The sequence below is a fragment of the Oncorhynchus masou genome, chromosome 2, assembly GCF_036934945.1.
Source record: "Oncorhynchus masou masou isolate Uvic2021 chromosome 2, UVic_Omas_1.1, whole genome shotgun sequence".
NCBI lineage: Eukaryota > Metazoa > Chordata > Actinopteri > Salmoniformes > Salmonidae > Oncorhynchus > Oncorhynchus masou.
Window position 1 is genome coordinate 31,393,169 of NC_088213.1, and position 16,413 is coordinate 31,409,581.

The window sequence follows — 16,413 nt, forward strand, 5'->3', positions numbered from 1 at the left end:
AACCTCAACTAGCTGTACTGTTCTGCTTCTTGTTACAGAAGGATCTCACAGTATTGAGAGCCATCTCGTGTTTCTCTATTAAATTCTCAAAGATATAAAAGAACAGACATTGTGGAGTGAGACCCCCATGCAGTGAGGCACCAATCAGTCACGAACCACCCACTGGTCATGAGCTATCGATTCTACATGCGGCTCTCATCCCATTATCCTCTCATAGTGACATCACCTACTAGGATTAGGGAAGGTACTGTAGTAGCGCCGAGTCACCTCAGTGAGTAGGACAGAGATTCAGACATGGGGGTGATGCTTATATCACATCCTGGGCCTAGTGAAGGGCTTACAGTAGGATGGGGTACTGCACATGGGGGAGTAGGTGGGTGGGTGGTAGTGGGGAAGTTACTGTTGTGTGACTGTTGTCTTCAGTGCTGTCCTGGGGGATTTGAGACCATCATGTCAATGAGTCGTGAAAGAGACAGAGCTTTAACCCAAGAGGATGGGTGCAGAGGTCCCTGTGATGAGTGATGCAGAACCACAAGCCCTGGAATAGAATGGAATGCAGAAGGGATACATGTGTATCATAATGGACAGTGGGAGAGAACTATAGCTGAGCAAGCAGAAAAGAAAGGAGCAGTAAAGTAGAGGTCAGTAAATGCAGTAGAGTTCAGTGCAGTCACATTGGGTCTATACTACGTGGGTGGGTGGTTGAGAGGGAGGAGAGCTACAGGTGGAATCAGATCTAACTCACTGACAGGTCTGTGATGGCCCCAGCGTGGGGAATGAAACAGGACTCCTGATGCTTCAGCAGTTGGTGATTTACTATCTGGATCTGATTATGGCATGAGAATGTTTTTATGATATGAGAATGTTCACCAGGCTGGGGGTACGACAGAACAACTAACCGTAGCTATACTTCCATGGTAGTGATGGTGTTAGGTGTGTTCTGCTGGGTAGATGAGAACATAACCATTGAATTAGATGATGGCAAGGTGATGGACACTTACTCCCTGCAGAGGGCACACCTTCCCCACTTTCTATGCTTATTCAACAGTACGCTTTTTCTCTCAGGATATCTGCCATTCAAGATAACAGAAAAACACATTGAAACAAAGACTCATTGTCCATTAGGCTACTGTAATTACCTGGTAATAAGCACAAGGCTGAGTTAATTCAACAAAATGTGTGCTGCTCAAGTAGGTTATATGTAATTCCTGTGTTACATAGTTATTTCCCTAATGAAAGATGGGTTTACATTTCCTCGTAAATCATGAGAAGATGCAACCTGTATGAGTTGTGTCTCACATCACCCTTCTTGTTACCTTCCCACAGTGCCCACTGCCCAGTGGAGCTTGCCTCAATCCATCCAAGCTTCCTGATAAATTTGTTTTTCTCTTCAGTTTACAAATTCCACATCTGAGAGGCTTTCATATGAGGGAGGAAATTTGCCATGTGCCTTCCAAAAATAAATACACATGCCTACGCAATGGTTATTTTGTCAAATGTGGTCAACAGGTCTTCTAGTCCCATAACCTGATTAGTTCTCAAAGAGTAAACCCTACATTCCATAAAGTTTCGCTTTGGCATCTTGTCTGACATGTGAATTAATTAATAGCATTTCTCACAAATACCACTGAGGTGCTTATAAGCGCATTTTACACACTGGAAATTCACTGTACCAAGAAGATATCCAACCCAGAGTGCTTCGGGACTGAGTGTATTCGCAGTACAGGATTAACGGAAAATGATTTGGATGCACACTGTCATTGTGTTCCTGTGTCTTTGTCCAATCCCCGCTGCATTTGGGCAGGTGTGTGTCCTGCGGTTGTCAGTGTCATGAGGGCACCTTGGCCACTATTAAGAGACAACATATGGTGTTCCTTGGTTTTATTTTGCACAGCTGCTTGGTCCAAACAAAAATGTAACTGATTTAAAAGCACGTAATCACACTACATATCACAGAGTGATATGTAAAATCTAAGTAAATTACTGTATTTGATATGATCATGGGTTACAATTATAATCTCATTGAGTGTGTTATGATTCAATGTAGGCTATTGTGGTTTCTGATGTGTTTAGGTAGTCCATTAATGTAATAAACTCAGAAAACATTTCCAGACCAATTACAGTTTTTTTCGATTGCTAAACGACAGTGGACACAACTGGAGTCACATGTGCAAAACTCTAACTACAGTCTGCACAGCAGCAGTTCATGTGTACCAAACTCTAGTTCATTTTTCATTGCTTGAACACAGTTTTCAAAACTCTACACACTTATCCCATGACTTTAACCACAACCTGCACAACACTGTGGATTTACAGCACTTTGTTCAAATGCTAACACACTGCTGTCAAAACTGTGAACCACACATTCAAAACGGAATAGATTTCAGCCGATTGCAATTTCAGCTGAAAGGCTAAGCAGGTGTCTTGTTTTAGACTTGTTAGTGAACACACACACATATTACAGTATATATAGGTAGAGCTCAGAAAGACTCATTTTGGAAATGGAACAAGGAAGATGGGTTCGTGGAGGGAGAAGGGTGGCAGGGAGAGGGCGGATGCGTGGAGGAAGACAAAGAAGACAAAGAGCTGTTATTTCAGATGAAATAAGGGCTACACTTATAGGCCATGTCGTGAACCATGGTCTCTCATTGAGAGAGGCAGGGTTGAGGGTGCAACCCAATCTGCAAAGATCCACAGTGGCATCTGTAATGCGAATTTTCCATCATACAAACAGGTGAGAGTTACATCCTTACAGTAAATGAAAACATTACAGGAATGTATTTTGTATTGCAATTATAGAATATTTACACAGATATATATTACAGTAAGTTTGACTGTAAAATATATTTTTACAACAGGACCCAAAGGCTGCCCCCAACAGCGGGAAGAGGAAAAATATTTTTCAGATGCGCAGGAAAATGCTATTGTTGACATGGTTGTTGTCAGCAATGCAATAAAACTGCGGGAGATTCAAGATAGAGTGCTGGCTGATAATGATATATTTGAAAATGTTAATTCTGTCAGCACAACAACTATTGGTCGAGTCCTAAAGAAACACCAAGTTACAATGAAACAGTTTATACACTGTACCGTTCGAGAGAAACAGTGAACGGGTAAAAGAGCAAAGATACCAATATGTCCAGGTAAGACATCTGAGGTTACGTACACAGCTATAAAAAATAGTTACAGTAAAAAAAAAACACTTGCATTTCTACAGTAAAACTGTGCACTTACTGTTTTTCATAGAGTAATGGAGGTGGAAGCACTGGAAAGACCACATTCATTTGTATTTACCAATGAAGCTGGATTTAACCTTGCCAAAACACGGCGCAGAGGAAGGAATGTTATAGGTCAAAGGGCCACTGTGGAGGTTCCAGGCCAAAGGGGGGGAAATATCACCATGTGTGCTGCAATGGCCAATGATGGTTTGCTTCTCAACACACCACTCATTGGCCCATACAACACAGAAAGGCTTATAGCTTTCCTAGAACAGCTCTATGCTCAGCTAGTGCCAGCAGAACAGGGGGAGCCAGTAAGAAACCCCCAAGTTTTTGTCATAGTTTGCGATAACGTTGCTTTTCACCACTCTGCAGCTGTCACAGATTGGTTTGCAGCACATCACAGATTTATGGTTTTGTACTTGCATATTCACCCTTCCTCAACCCAATAGAGGAGTTTTTCTCTGTCTGGAGGTGGAAAGTGTTTGGTCACCACCCACATGACCAAATGTCTCTTTTGGAAGCCATGCGTGCCGGATGTGAGGACATGAGTCCAGAGGACTGCCAGGGATGGATAAGGCACTCCAGAAGGTTCTTCCCCAGGTGCATGGCAAGAGAAAACATTAGATGTGATGTTGAAGAAAACCTGTGGCCTGATGCTAGAGAGAGGCAGGATTAGCCCCTCAATTATTTGTTCGAATTACAAACAAATAATGTACTTTTAGTTTGTACCTTTTTTTTCTCATTACTGTAATTCCGTAAATTACTACAGACTATTGAAGCAAACTGCTAATTTTCATTTACCTTAAAGAATTGTTATGTTCTAAAAAATTTAATAAATCATGTGAAAGAATGTCACTCTTTTCTTTGAAGAAAATATTACTTTGTATGAAGTCACTGAAATTGTTCAAACTGTAAAGATGAAAAGTTTGTATTTTCTGTATTGGTGTTTGATGCTAGTGTTTTTACTCTCAGTGTGTTCTGAGTGACAGTGTGTGTTATCTCAGTGAGGGTTGTGCATAGTGTTTGGCTGCACTGAGCGTGTTTTGAGCCATGTGTTAAGAGTTGTGTTGCTTGGAATGAGTTTTGCAGGTGATGTAAACTGTTTAGCTCAGGTGACTGTTGGTAGTGCAGACTGTAGTTAGAGTTTTGCACATGTGACTCCAGTTGTGCCCACTGTCGTTTAGCAATCAAAAAAAACTGTAATGATCAAATATACAGTATCCTCGGGACATAGTTAAAATTCTTGCCATTATCTGTAATGACCTGAAAAGACTGTGGGTAAATATCACACAAGATTAACAACTGAGAAAATAGACCTGAGAGAAAGGTTGTCTGAATGCTCTTTTCATGGACAGGCTTTATTTCAACATCTAACACTGAGCAATGCAGCATTGATGTCTGGGTGTTGTTGAAGGTCCAAACGCATCAAGCTGAAGTGACAATCTCTTGTCAAAGTCAGGAGCCTGCATGTCCAGCTATAAGGTCATTATCCATGCATCATGACATGGACAGATACCCATTGATAGAATTGGTGTTTGGTCAACCTCAATTCCCAGGCAAGCTGCACAAACAATTACTAAGGCCCCTTGATGCATGTTCACACACCGAGAGGCCCATCACTATGAATAGACCTATGAACACCTCTGACGTATTTCAACACAAAACTGCTAAACCTATCTACCTTGTCAAAGGGCAAGGGTCTATATTACAGCAGGCTGGTGTGTGTGTGTGTGTGTGTGTGTGTGTGTGTGTGTGTGTGTGTGTGTGTGTGTGTGTGTGTGTGTGTGTGTGTGTGTGTGTGTGTGTGTGTGTGTGTGTGTGTGTGTGTGTGTGTGTGTGTGTGTGTGTGTGTGTGTGTGTGTGTGTGTGTGTGTGTGTGTGTGCTATGCTGTACTCTCTGTTGTTCAGTTAGAAATTAATGTGGAATGTCAAATTGGGACTCAAGTTTTTGTCCACGTTTGGTTAAGATCATGACGTACTGTGTGGTAATGAGCTGTGTGTATGAGGAGTCTGTTCAGGTCTCATTAGTGATCTTTGGCTTGTTCTTGTCATGGCACAACTCACACTGAACTGAAGCCATGCAGTGATTACATAATTGAACAAGGTCAGCCAGAGTATTATTAGCTACAGGACACTTTTACTGTTATGCAAAAACATTCTGCATCACAGAATTCACTTAGAACAATCTAGAATCCTTGGATTAGATCACCATGCTACTTTGGCCTTCATCATTGCACTGCACACCTCTCGATTCAAAGAGCAGCTCAGAACTTACTGAAGGAGACTATAGGTATGTTACCTAGGCACACCAAGATAATGTCACAGACACATGAAATGCAAATGCATGAAATGTTTTGCAGCGGAGGCAGAAAAAGGACATTATCGCTGGGGCACACAAACAGCAGCCTTTCCCTCCCTCCCTCCCTCCCTCCCTCCTTCCCTTCCTCCCTCCCTCCCTCCCTCCCTCTGTCCTGACTGATGTCGCTCCAGCAGAATAGCTCCCTGCTCCAGTTTCAATCAGCCAGGTGTTTTCACAGGATGACCAAATATTTACTTTTCTTACATAACTTCTGCCAGATGAAAACACTAATTGGCTTTCTGAAAACATCCATGAGCGGACAGAGAGGAGGAGTCGGGAGAGAGTTGAAGTTTAGGGAAAATATACTACTTACACTCCCTGATTTTCTCAGCCAATGGGAGGAGAGGCTGTGCCTCATACACAGGTGATGTTTACCCTCTGGGTGTTTATGCCACACCATCTGAACCCAAACAGCCTCTCCAACCTACAGTACACCCACCCCTGCATCAAACAATGGACGCTATGAGCAAGCAACAATTCTTTCTGCCTCCAAGGAGATCATTCCACTGACTGTCAGAACTTCCACACACTTCTGGGCTGAAGAGATAGAACAGCAGAGATAGGCTGGGATATGAGAAAAGACAGAATAGAAGGGGGTTTAGTGTGATGGGAATCTGTTATGAGAATGAGTCCAAATAGGATTGGAGCCACTCTTTCTCTCATGGAGTGTGTCTTTAGTGTTTCACAGCAACCCCTTTAGACCGTACAGGAGGCCTACAGGACTTCTCTCTAGCACCATCAAGTAACACCACCAGGGGCATAAGCACGCAACCTCCAAAACATAAAACTACTACCACTAGAGAACAACACACTTTGCACAAAGGCAAAAGCCTACCAACACTGGTGGTAGGGGTTGTTGAGATGCCCATGCGTGCTCAGAACTCTTGGTTAACATGTAGGGCAGACAACCAGGGGGATGATGTCGCCGCTCAATTGATACAGTCACCATTAACCACATTGACTAGGCTGCCTACTGTGGACAGTGAGATTAAAAACATGACCATCTGAGTGCTGATGTAGTGTTGAAGCAGATATGTCTACTCTGATGTCTCTCCTCTGGTCTCCCCATAAACTCAGACCAGTGACCGTTTTAGCAACTGTTATGTACTGTACACTACATTCTTTACCTTTCAGTACTATCTTAGGAAAACCCCTCGAATACTTTCTAAATGCAGTAACAAACCACTTCATGTGGCTCACCAGCTGCTAGTTTATCATTCATAACTCAAGCCAATGTACATTAACTTGTTGTTGTTGGTGAGGTCATTTCTCTGTTCTGTCCAGTGATTAAGTTGCGAGGACATTTGCCTTTGCAGTGTATGTGTAATGAACACGATGGAAGACAAAGAGCTGGTTTCAAGCGCAGGGCGCAGCAGGTGTTTATTTGTAAAGGACCACAGGAGAAGGCAGGTAGCTGGGTCCAGGGGCAAGCAGGTGGTCATACACAGGGGGTCCTAAGGCAACAGGACAGGCAGGGAACAGGCTAGTAACTTCATCCGGGAGATCAGGCAGTAGGTTGATAACAGGAAATCCGATAAAGTACAGGCAGGGAATAGACAAAAGGCATCGTTAGTGAGGCAGGAAAAAAACTATCATACACAGGAGCATTAAAGTTTGGGAAAACCAGAGCTCCCAATAGAAGTGTGTCACAAAACAAACAATACCTCACAATGATGGGGTGCAAAGACCTAAATAGTGTAGGATAATGACATACAGGTGTGTGAACAGATGATCAGAATTTAGGTGATTGGCATCTGGAACCTGAGCTGCGTTCAGGGGCTTTATGTGTCTGAGAGTGTGAGCTGGAAAGTGAGCTGCGTTCAGGGGATCTACGTGTTTGAGAGTGGGAGTTGGAAGCAGACGTTACAGAATGTGGTCTGTACAACTGTGTGATGTCAAATTCTAGGAAGCTAATGTAAGAGTTAGTTCTGCCTCCATCCTCTGACTAAGTCACCTGTGTCTCATGGTCCCTGACTTGAGTTTAAATTAGGCAGTCATCTATCAACTGTAACTGCATTTCACTAGGCTACACAGAGAACATTCATTGCCTATGTCAGTATAGGAAAAATAAGCTTGCATGCTCCTCAATGTTTTAATGGATCTTACAAACCCATGTTTGTAACCTGCCCCTTTGCTAAAATGCAGTTAAGATCTTCCTAAATTACGGCTTTTTAAAATACAGTAACTCTGCAAATGAATTGCCTTTTGGGGATGACTCTCTTGTCAAGTTATCCCTGTATAGCCCTCTTTAACTGTTCCACTGCCCCTGGCTTCCCCTGTTTCTGTTGGACAAAAAAGTGTTCACCTGCTTACCATGCCCTGTCCCTGTAGGACTGTCTCAGCAGGCAGGACATGCAGAGCTCCCTAAAGCAGGTCCAGAAGCTGCTGTCGACCCAGGCTGCATACCTTCAGAGCCTCCGCACCCTGAGGAAGAAATTCAACTTGCTACAGAACACCAAACAGTCTGGCAAAGTAAACAATGGTAAGTCTGCACACAGCCCAAACATCAGTCAAAGACGCAACATGCAACATGCTTAAATTAGATTTCTTCATGTTCTTTTTAAGTACACTGAAATGCCTAAAATGGCTTTTAGTAGGCCTGCTGCTTTTTATTTTATAATCCAAAAAACACCAGTTGCAAGAATGTGAAGGTTTGTATTACTAATGTTTCTGCTATTGTTGTCAACCTCATGAACGAGAACCAATCGTGATTCAGTAAGTTGTGTAGGCCTACACACAGCACAGCCGGACCGAGTCGTCCTGGTAAAACTGCTATTAGCAGCGTCACGCTGCGTTCTAAAAATGTTAACTCTGGTGGATTGTTATTCCTTTGCTACTACTGGTATGTAATTTGACATTTGGTGGTTAGCGGTAGGTAGAAATGTTAAATTGAGCTCCTATGGACCTATGGCTGGAGAGTTAAGTCTTGGCTTATGTCCCCCTACCAACCGCCCCCCACCGCTTTACAGATACCTGTCTAAAGCTGGACACGCCTGCCAACAGCAGGAAGTTGGGGAAGGCGCAGAACCCAGGTCACGAGGTTCACTTCCTGTGTGATGCGGGTTATGAGTTGGTGGGAGCAGAGAGCAGGATGTGTCAGGAGAGCCTCACCTGGAGCGGCCAGCAGCCCACCTGCAGCAGTGAGTAACCCTACCATCTGCTACAGATTACCCTACCCCTAATCCACACCTTAACCATTAGTGAGATTAACACATATCTGACGTGATATCACTATATTTTGTCAACTACCATCTACTTCTCTGGCTCCTGTCAGGTGTCCCCCCCCCTTATCTTCTCCTTTCCTCTTCTCTGTCCCGTCACTCATCTATTTATCTTCCCTATCATCTCTCTCACGTCCTTGTCACCATCCACTTTGTGCCCCATATTTTTTATTTATCTCTCTTTCCCTCATTTTAAACTTCATGCATATTACTAACATTTATCTAGATAAGGTGGCTTGCATCCATATGCGTTTCATTATCACATTTCCTTTTTATGTATTTTCATGGCCATCCAGAATGGGTTATTGAATCCAGTGACTGTGACACATAGTGATAGCAGCCCTCTGTCTTGACAGCTCGCTAACATTTAGATAACGCTTCAAAGACGTTCTGAGACTAAAAGTCAGGCCATCCCTTTCGCTCCAGTTAGGTCGAGTACTCACACGCACATTCATGCTCACGCACGCAAGTGTGTGCATGCACGCACACACACACACACACACACATACAGAGAGAAGGAGCTTTTCTCTTTTGGTTCATGCATCAGAGCTATAAGGTTCCACCTGTGCTTGTCAGCGAGTTAGCGAGCCAACATTTACATCAGGGCTAATATTACTTCATTCTCCTCTCTTGACTAATCCCTTACTCCTCCTGTCTTTCCTCAGACATAAATGAGTGTGCCTCTTCTCCCTGTCTGAATTGGGGGACGTGTGTGGATGAGATGAACCAGTTCTCCTGCACGTGTACCAAAGCCTGGGCCGGAGCCACCTGGCAGAGCCCTGTGCCAACATGTAGGTAGAGATGCTTAAGCAATAAGGCCCAAAGGGGTGTGGTATATTGGCTAGTATATCATGGTTAAGGGCTGTTCTTATGCACGGCTGTTCTTATGCACAACGTGAAGTGCCTGGACTCATCCCTTAGCAGTGGTATATTGGCCATATACAACAAAACCCTTGAGGTGCCTTATTGTGATTATAAACTGGAACCAGAACTTACAGACCTATATATATCTCTATGCTATGGCTAACTAGTAGCAACAACACACAAGGGCCAGACACCGAGGGAGACCCAGGTCCACTCCCTCTCACTTGTTCTAGCTGGCTGGGCTATCATACACACTCAGGGCTCCAGGCAGAGCCTGCGCCTCAATAAGGGCCAGTTTGGTTTTGTTTCTCTTTGTCTGTTTGTTTCATTTCTCCCCCATGTGTACAGTAAACTGCTGTAGGTGAGAGCCACACACAGAGTAATGGGGATTTGGATGGACTTTGACCATGACTAACACTGCTTGCACTGTGTGGGAGCCTTCTATAAGTCTATCATCCCACTCACACACAGCCCACTGATAGAGGGCTGCATGGTGCAATGGATGTGAACACTGAGGTCAGGATATGTTGGGAAACTACAGTGTTGCATGACGGTTTAATTTCATTTAAAAAAAGGTTTCATGTAACCTAACATAAGTTGCAAGTCAGTCTAAAACAGGTGTTGTAGTACTCGAGACCGTCAGCCCACCTCACAGCTTTCATGCCACGCAGCCAGGTCAATCAAGGTGTAGATGGAGGATCACCAGATCAAGACCTTGTCATGGACAGGGCCAATCTCCCTGAACCCCATTGAAAACCTCTGAAATGTGATCAAGAGGAAGCAGGATGGTCACAAGCCACCAAACAAAGCCAAGCTGCTTGAATTTCAATGTGAAAGACTGGTGGAGAGCATGCCAAGATGCATGAAAGCTGTGATTGAAAATAAGGTGTATTCCATATTATTATATGAAATATTGATTTCTGAACTCTTCCGAAGTTAAAACATTAGTATTGTGTTTAAAAATGAATATGAACTTATTTTCTTTGCATTATTTGAGGTCTGACAACACTATCATTTTTGTTATTTTGACATTTTCTGCAAATAAATCCTCTAAATGATGACTATTTTTATTTGGGGGAAATCTTGTCAGTTTATAGAATAAAATAACAAATTAAATTTTTTATAATTTTATAAATTTAAAAATAAATTAACACATACCTAATAAATAGTAAAAAGCAGAGAAACTGATCATTTTGCAGTGAGCTGTATATTCACATGTGCGCAGCACACACAGCCTAGTTTCAGCAGAATGTCATCTGCAAGCAGCAAGAGTGCACAGCTCTCAACTGTTTTTTTGGCATAGAGCAGCTCACAGAAAAATGACATTGATAGCCAGTAGGGTAGTTGGGAATTCCTTTTCAATGTATGAGATCTACCAGTAAATGCTAACTAAGGCAACAATGGGTATGCAAACAAGGTATTAAAAAGGTCTGGTCCAAAGTCAGAAGGGAATTCAGTTATCATGCCCTGTTTGCATCAGTGGCGTAGGCATAGGTGGGCCTGGGTGGACACGGGCCTACCCACTGGGGAGCCAGAACCACCCAATCAGATTGAGCAAAAACAGAAAAATAATACCTTATTATTACAAAAATACTCATTTATATTTTCAGACCTCCAAAAGGGTCTCCTGATGTGGTTTAAGCATTGTTGTGGACCTAGAACGTCACATTGTTGTGGACCTAGAACGTCACATTGTTGTGGACCTAGAACGTCACATTGTTGTGGACCTAGAACGTCACATTGTTGTGGACCTAGAACGTCACATTGTTGTGGACCTAGAACGTCACATTGTTGTGGACCTAGAACGTCACATTGTTGTGGACCTAGAACGTCACATTGAACCTAGAACGTCACATTGTTGTGGACCTAGAACGTCACATTGTTGTGGACCTAGAACGTCACATTGTTGTGGACCTAGAACGTCACATTGTTGTGGACCTAGAACGTCACATTGTTGTGGACCTAGAACGTCACATTGTTGTGGACCTAGAACGTCACCTTTTTGTTTTTCTATTTTTTAAAAGGGGTGTGATTTAGAGTGCAATTCTAATAAACTGAAAACATAAGATATTTTCCTTTGCTGGGCAGACCATTTGAGATTTTTTTTGCAAAATGTGAGTGTACCCACTGACATAGTAAGACAGTGGGTTCCAATCATAAGAATACTAAAAGACAACCATTAGGCTCAGCATTTCTTAATCGAAATGTACAAATATTACTTTCCATTGCAAAAAAAACATTTCACGTTTAGCACGCAAAGTAACAGTTGACGTAAAGTTTAAATGCAACAACGTTTCACACACAAGTTATTTTCAAAGAGATGGCTAACAACGGCAAGCGAGCTGAAATAAAATAAACACAGTTCCACTCAGTAGATGAGGATAAATTTAAACTTACTCAAGAAGTTATTCTTGAAAAGGGAGAAGCTAACAAATTAGTAACAACATCCTCTTCTATAACACCTGCTGCAGCCGCTACAAACTAGATTTTTTTTAAAGATAGGAAAACTACTATTGTGTAGCTAGTTATCTAGCTTCTGATGGCCTACCCAATGGTTGATTTAGCTAGCTAGATTTATCTCCCCAGAGAACAACAAAGAAACATCCTGATTGGATCTTTTTTCTCTTCAGTATTAACCCTTTCCTTTCCAACAAAAACTGAAGTGATTTAAATCAGGACGCCATTGAAAATAATATTATTATTGTTCTAATAGTTATTTTATAAATCCATTAGCCCTTCTCTGAAGCTACATAAGATCAATTCTTCCCCACTGTGTTTGGGTTAGTAATCATTTGTAGAGTGGCTCTATTTTCCCTCAGCCAGCATTTTCTTCACCATTCTGAATGTCTAAAGAATCCATATGTTGTTCTGAAATATCATCACAGAAATACTGGACATTTTGAACTGTTATTATGGTGGCGATTGACAAAATTACAATCTTGGTCTTGACTCGGTCTCGTACCCCTTGTCCCCCTCCGGTCTTGGTCTTGGCCTAGTCTCGTACGCCTTGTCCCCCTCCGGTCTTGGTCTTGGCCTAGTCTCGTACCCCTTGTCCCCCTCCGGTCTTGGTCTTGAATCGGTCTCGTACCCCTTGTCCCCCTCCGGTCTTGGTCTTGGCCTAGTCTCGTACCCCTTGTCCCCCTCCGGTCTTGGTCTTGACTCGGTCTCGTACCCCTTGTCCCCCTCCGGTCTTGGTCTTGACTCGGTCTCGTACCCCTTGTCCCCCTCTGGTCTTGGTCTTGACTCGGTCTCGTACCCCTTGTCCCCCTCTGATCTTGGTCTTGACTCGGTCTCGTACCCCTTGTCCCCCCCGGTCTTGGTCTTGACTCAGTCTCGTACCCCTTGTCCCCCTCCGGTCTTGGTCTTGACTCGGTCTCGTACCCCTTGTCCCCCTCCAGTCTTGGTCTTGACTCGGACGAGATTTGCTCCTATCTTGGTCATGAATTGATCTCGCTTTAGGTGGTCTCAAACACAACACTGGTCCAAACACTGGTTACCCTGTGAACCAATAGTTAATTTGTTAGTTACTCTTGGTTCACATGGTAACCATAGTGTTTTATAAATAAATTAACTGCACTGTACCAATTTGAAGATGGAGATGTTTAGATGGCCATGCCCTCAGACTGCAGTCAGAAACCGCCATATCAATGAGAATCAACCTTAATTTCACGCTTCTCCTCATTCCTCTCTCTTTTTCTCCCTCTTTCTTTTTCCTCCAGTCTTTGTCACCATGATGAACACCTCGTCTGCCACCTCCTCTGTGGCTGCTGCCATCTCTCCCCCGGCTGTGACTGTTTGTCCGTTTCTCCATCCATCTTACTGTGCGCATGTCCAGGGCACCACCCACTGCACCTGTGACCCCGGATACACCATCTCTGGGCGTGACGGCACCACTTGCAAAGGTATACTGCAAACAGCTACCATTGCTATGGTAACATCAAAAGACACACAGTCTGTAATGTTATATACTGTAACTGACATCAATGGCAATTTTAACTGTGTGTGTGTCTTTCAGACATTGATGAGTGTGAGTTGTTCCACATGGGTCAGGCTGGCCGGCTGTGTTTACATGCCTGTGTTAACACCCCTGGAGGCTACCGCTGTAACTGTCCTGCTGGATACAATGTCACCTGCGACGGACACAACTGCAAAGGTGAAAGGAGACCACACGCTGTACCAAAGTCTCAAATGCTCCCGCAGCGCTGAACACAGACACTCACACACACCATCAAATCCTTTGGCTCAAAACATGCCAGTTATGCCAGATGAATACTAAACATTTGAATAGTCTACCACAACGAGAAAGAAGATCATTTGGCTGAAGGATAATGAATGTTTCCTATTATTTCCTATCCATTGTATCTGTAATTCCATGCAATTCTGTTATCCACTGGCTGAATAATTAAACAAACCATACATCAGGTCTGAATAAATGTTTGTTTTTGTAGACAATTACAATAAATCAGTTATTTCTCTGTCTCGCTCTATTTTCTCTCCGTCTCTTTATCTGTCCCTCACTTTTACACATATTATTCTCCCTCTCTCTCCCTGGCCTGTAGATGTAGATGAGTGTGCCACCAGACTGAATAACTGCACCCGGGACCAGATGTGTATAAACACCTACGGAGGGTTCCAGTGTGTACGTGTGGACTGCTCCCGCATACAAAACGCCACCTACAGCAAAACCTCACCCCTGTGAATACCTCCTCTTATAGTTCATCAAGAAAATATTTGATAACTATTTTTATCAGTCTCTTGCAATAATCCTTCTTAATGCCTATATCCTTCCCCGTTCCCCAGGTGTTGTGAGTGTAACCCCTGCTCTGTGGACAACAAGGTGTGCTCTCAGGCCCCTAACTCCATCTCCCACCACTACCTGTCTGTCGTATCCAACCTGTCAGCACCACGCACCATGTTCCATGTGTCGACCCTCCGCCTCATGGGCGACACACTGTGTTTTTCCCTGCTGGGCCGCGGGCAGGCCCGACGCCACTTCACGGTGCAGCGGTCAGACCGACAGACAGGCCAGCTGGTGCTGGGGAGCCCGGTGCAAGGCCCTGCTACACTGGAGGCAGAGGTGGAGATGACTGAGCTGGAGAAAGGGGTCCAGCTGGGGTGGTACATCACCAAGATCACCATGTTCATCTCCCAGTACGAGTTCTAGAGGGAGAGAGAAAGGGAGGGGTGTGAGTTGAGGGAACCCAGCTGGAGTTGGATGGAGAATGGAGGGAAGAAAGTGGATATGGTGAAATGGGGGGTGGGTATGGAGAGGATTTCAAGGAGACAATAGTTTAAATAAGAGTTTGGACGAAGGGCCGTTGGCAGAGGGGTGCGTGAAAGGGTACTGTGGTAAGAGTTTTGGAGTGGGGCAGTGGCTAGGGGGCTGGGAGTGGGGTAGAGAGGGTTGAGGCACTAATTCCTAAGGATCAAAGGGGGACTAAAAGGAGGGGAAGAGGGAGTCTAAGTTGAGTCGAGACATACAGGTAAGGCAGGAACGGATGCATTTGGTAGAGTTGTATCAATTCTAATGACAGAAAGGGAAGGGTTCAGTTAAGGTTTAGGGGTGTGCAAAATTAGGGATGGGGACAAGGGGTCAAAGACATGAAAATTAGAAAACGGCCACTTGTGGTGGAGATTGAATGTTTCCTCACTGTAGCAGAGAGAGTGAGAGAGTGCTGGGCTTGTAAATACGAGCTCCTTAACTGGTTTTATTGTTTTACATCCAACATATGACAATCAATATCTGTAAGATGAGAAAACATGAAGCTACACATTGACCATCCTTTATTTCCTAGTCTTGTGTTAAACTTATTTTGATACACAGTTGAAGTCTGAAGTTTACATACACTTAGGTTGGAGTCATTAAAACTCGTATTTCAACCACTCCACAAATTTCTTGAAAACAAACTAGTTTTGGCAAGTCGGTTAGGACATCTACTTTGTGCATGACACAAGTAATATTTCCAACAATTGTTTACAGACAGATTATTTCACTTATAGTTCACTGTATCACAATTCCAGTGGGTCAGAAGTTTACATACACCAAGTTGACTGTGCCTTTAAACACCTTGGAAAATTCCAGAAAATGATGTCATGACTTTAGAAGCTTCTGATAGGCTAACTGACACCATTTGAGTCAATTAGAGGTGTACCTGTGGATGTATTTGAAGGCCTACCTTCAAACGCAGTGCATCTTTGCTTGACATCATGGAAAAATCAAAAGCAATCAGCCAAGACCTCCACAAGTGTGGTTCATCCTTGGGAGCAATTTCCAAAAGCCTAAAGGTACCACATTCATCTGTACAAACATCATGGGACCACGGAGCCATCATACCAATAAGGAAGGAGACGCGTTCTGTTTCCTAGAGAGGAATGCACTTTTCACACCAAAGTACAAATCGATCCCAGAACAACAGCAAAGGACCTTGTGAAGATGCTGGAGTAAACGGGTACAAAAGTATCTATATCCACAGTAAAACAAATCTTATATTGACAAGACCTGAAAGGCCGCTCAGCAAGGAAGAAGCCACTGCTCCAAAACCACCATAAAAAAGCCAGGCTACGGTTTGCAACTGCACATGGGGACAAAGATCATACTTTTTGGAGAAATAGAACTGTTTGGCCATAATGACCATTGTTATGTTTGGAGGGAAAAGGGGGAATCATGCAATCTGAAGAACACCATCCCAACAGTGAAGAACGGGGGTGGCTGCATCAGGTTGTGGCGGTGCTTTGCTGCAAGAGGGAC

The 16,413-nt window shown here is 43.6% G+C and overlaps 1 protein-coding gene across 1 annotated transcript; it reads left to right on the plus strand.

The window, feature by feature from the left end:
- The first annotated feature begins 1,738 nt into the window (after positions 1-1,738).
- On the plus strand, positions 1,739-14,829 carry LOC135553968 (fibulin-7-like). Its single transcript, XM_064985943.1, has 8 exons — positions 1,739-1,804; positions 7,912-8,062; positions 8,550-8,720; positions 9,467-9,592; positions 13,385-13,567; positions 13,681-13,818; positions 14,225-14,360; positions 14,466-14,829. Exons 1-8 carry the CDS (start codon positions 1,739-1,741, stop codon positions 14,827-14,829), a joined length of 1,335 nt encoding a protein of 444 aa, XP_064842015.1.
- The last annotated feature ends 1,584 nt before the right edge of the window (positions 14,830-16,413 follow it).

What these genes read in the sequence shown, in the direction of transcription:
- LOC135553968 (XM_064985943.1), top strand. Translation starts at nt 1,739, where the DNA reads ATGATTTGGATGCACACTGTCATTGTGTTCCTGTGTCTTTGTCCAATC. An exon ending in TCCCCGCTGCATTTGGGCAG is followed by an intron (nt 1,805 to 7,911) that starts GTGTGTGTCCTG and finishes CTGTCCCTGTAG; the next exon opens with GACTGTCTCAGCAGGCAGGA. An exon ending in GTCTGGCAAAGTAAACAATG is followed by an intron (nt 8,063 to 8,549) that starts GTAAGTCTGCAC and finishes ACCGCTTTACAG; the next exon opens with ATACCTGTCTAAAGCTGGAC.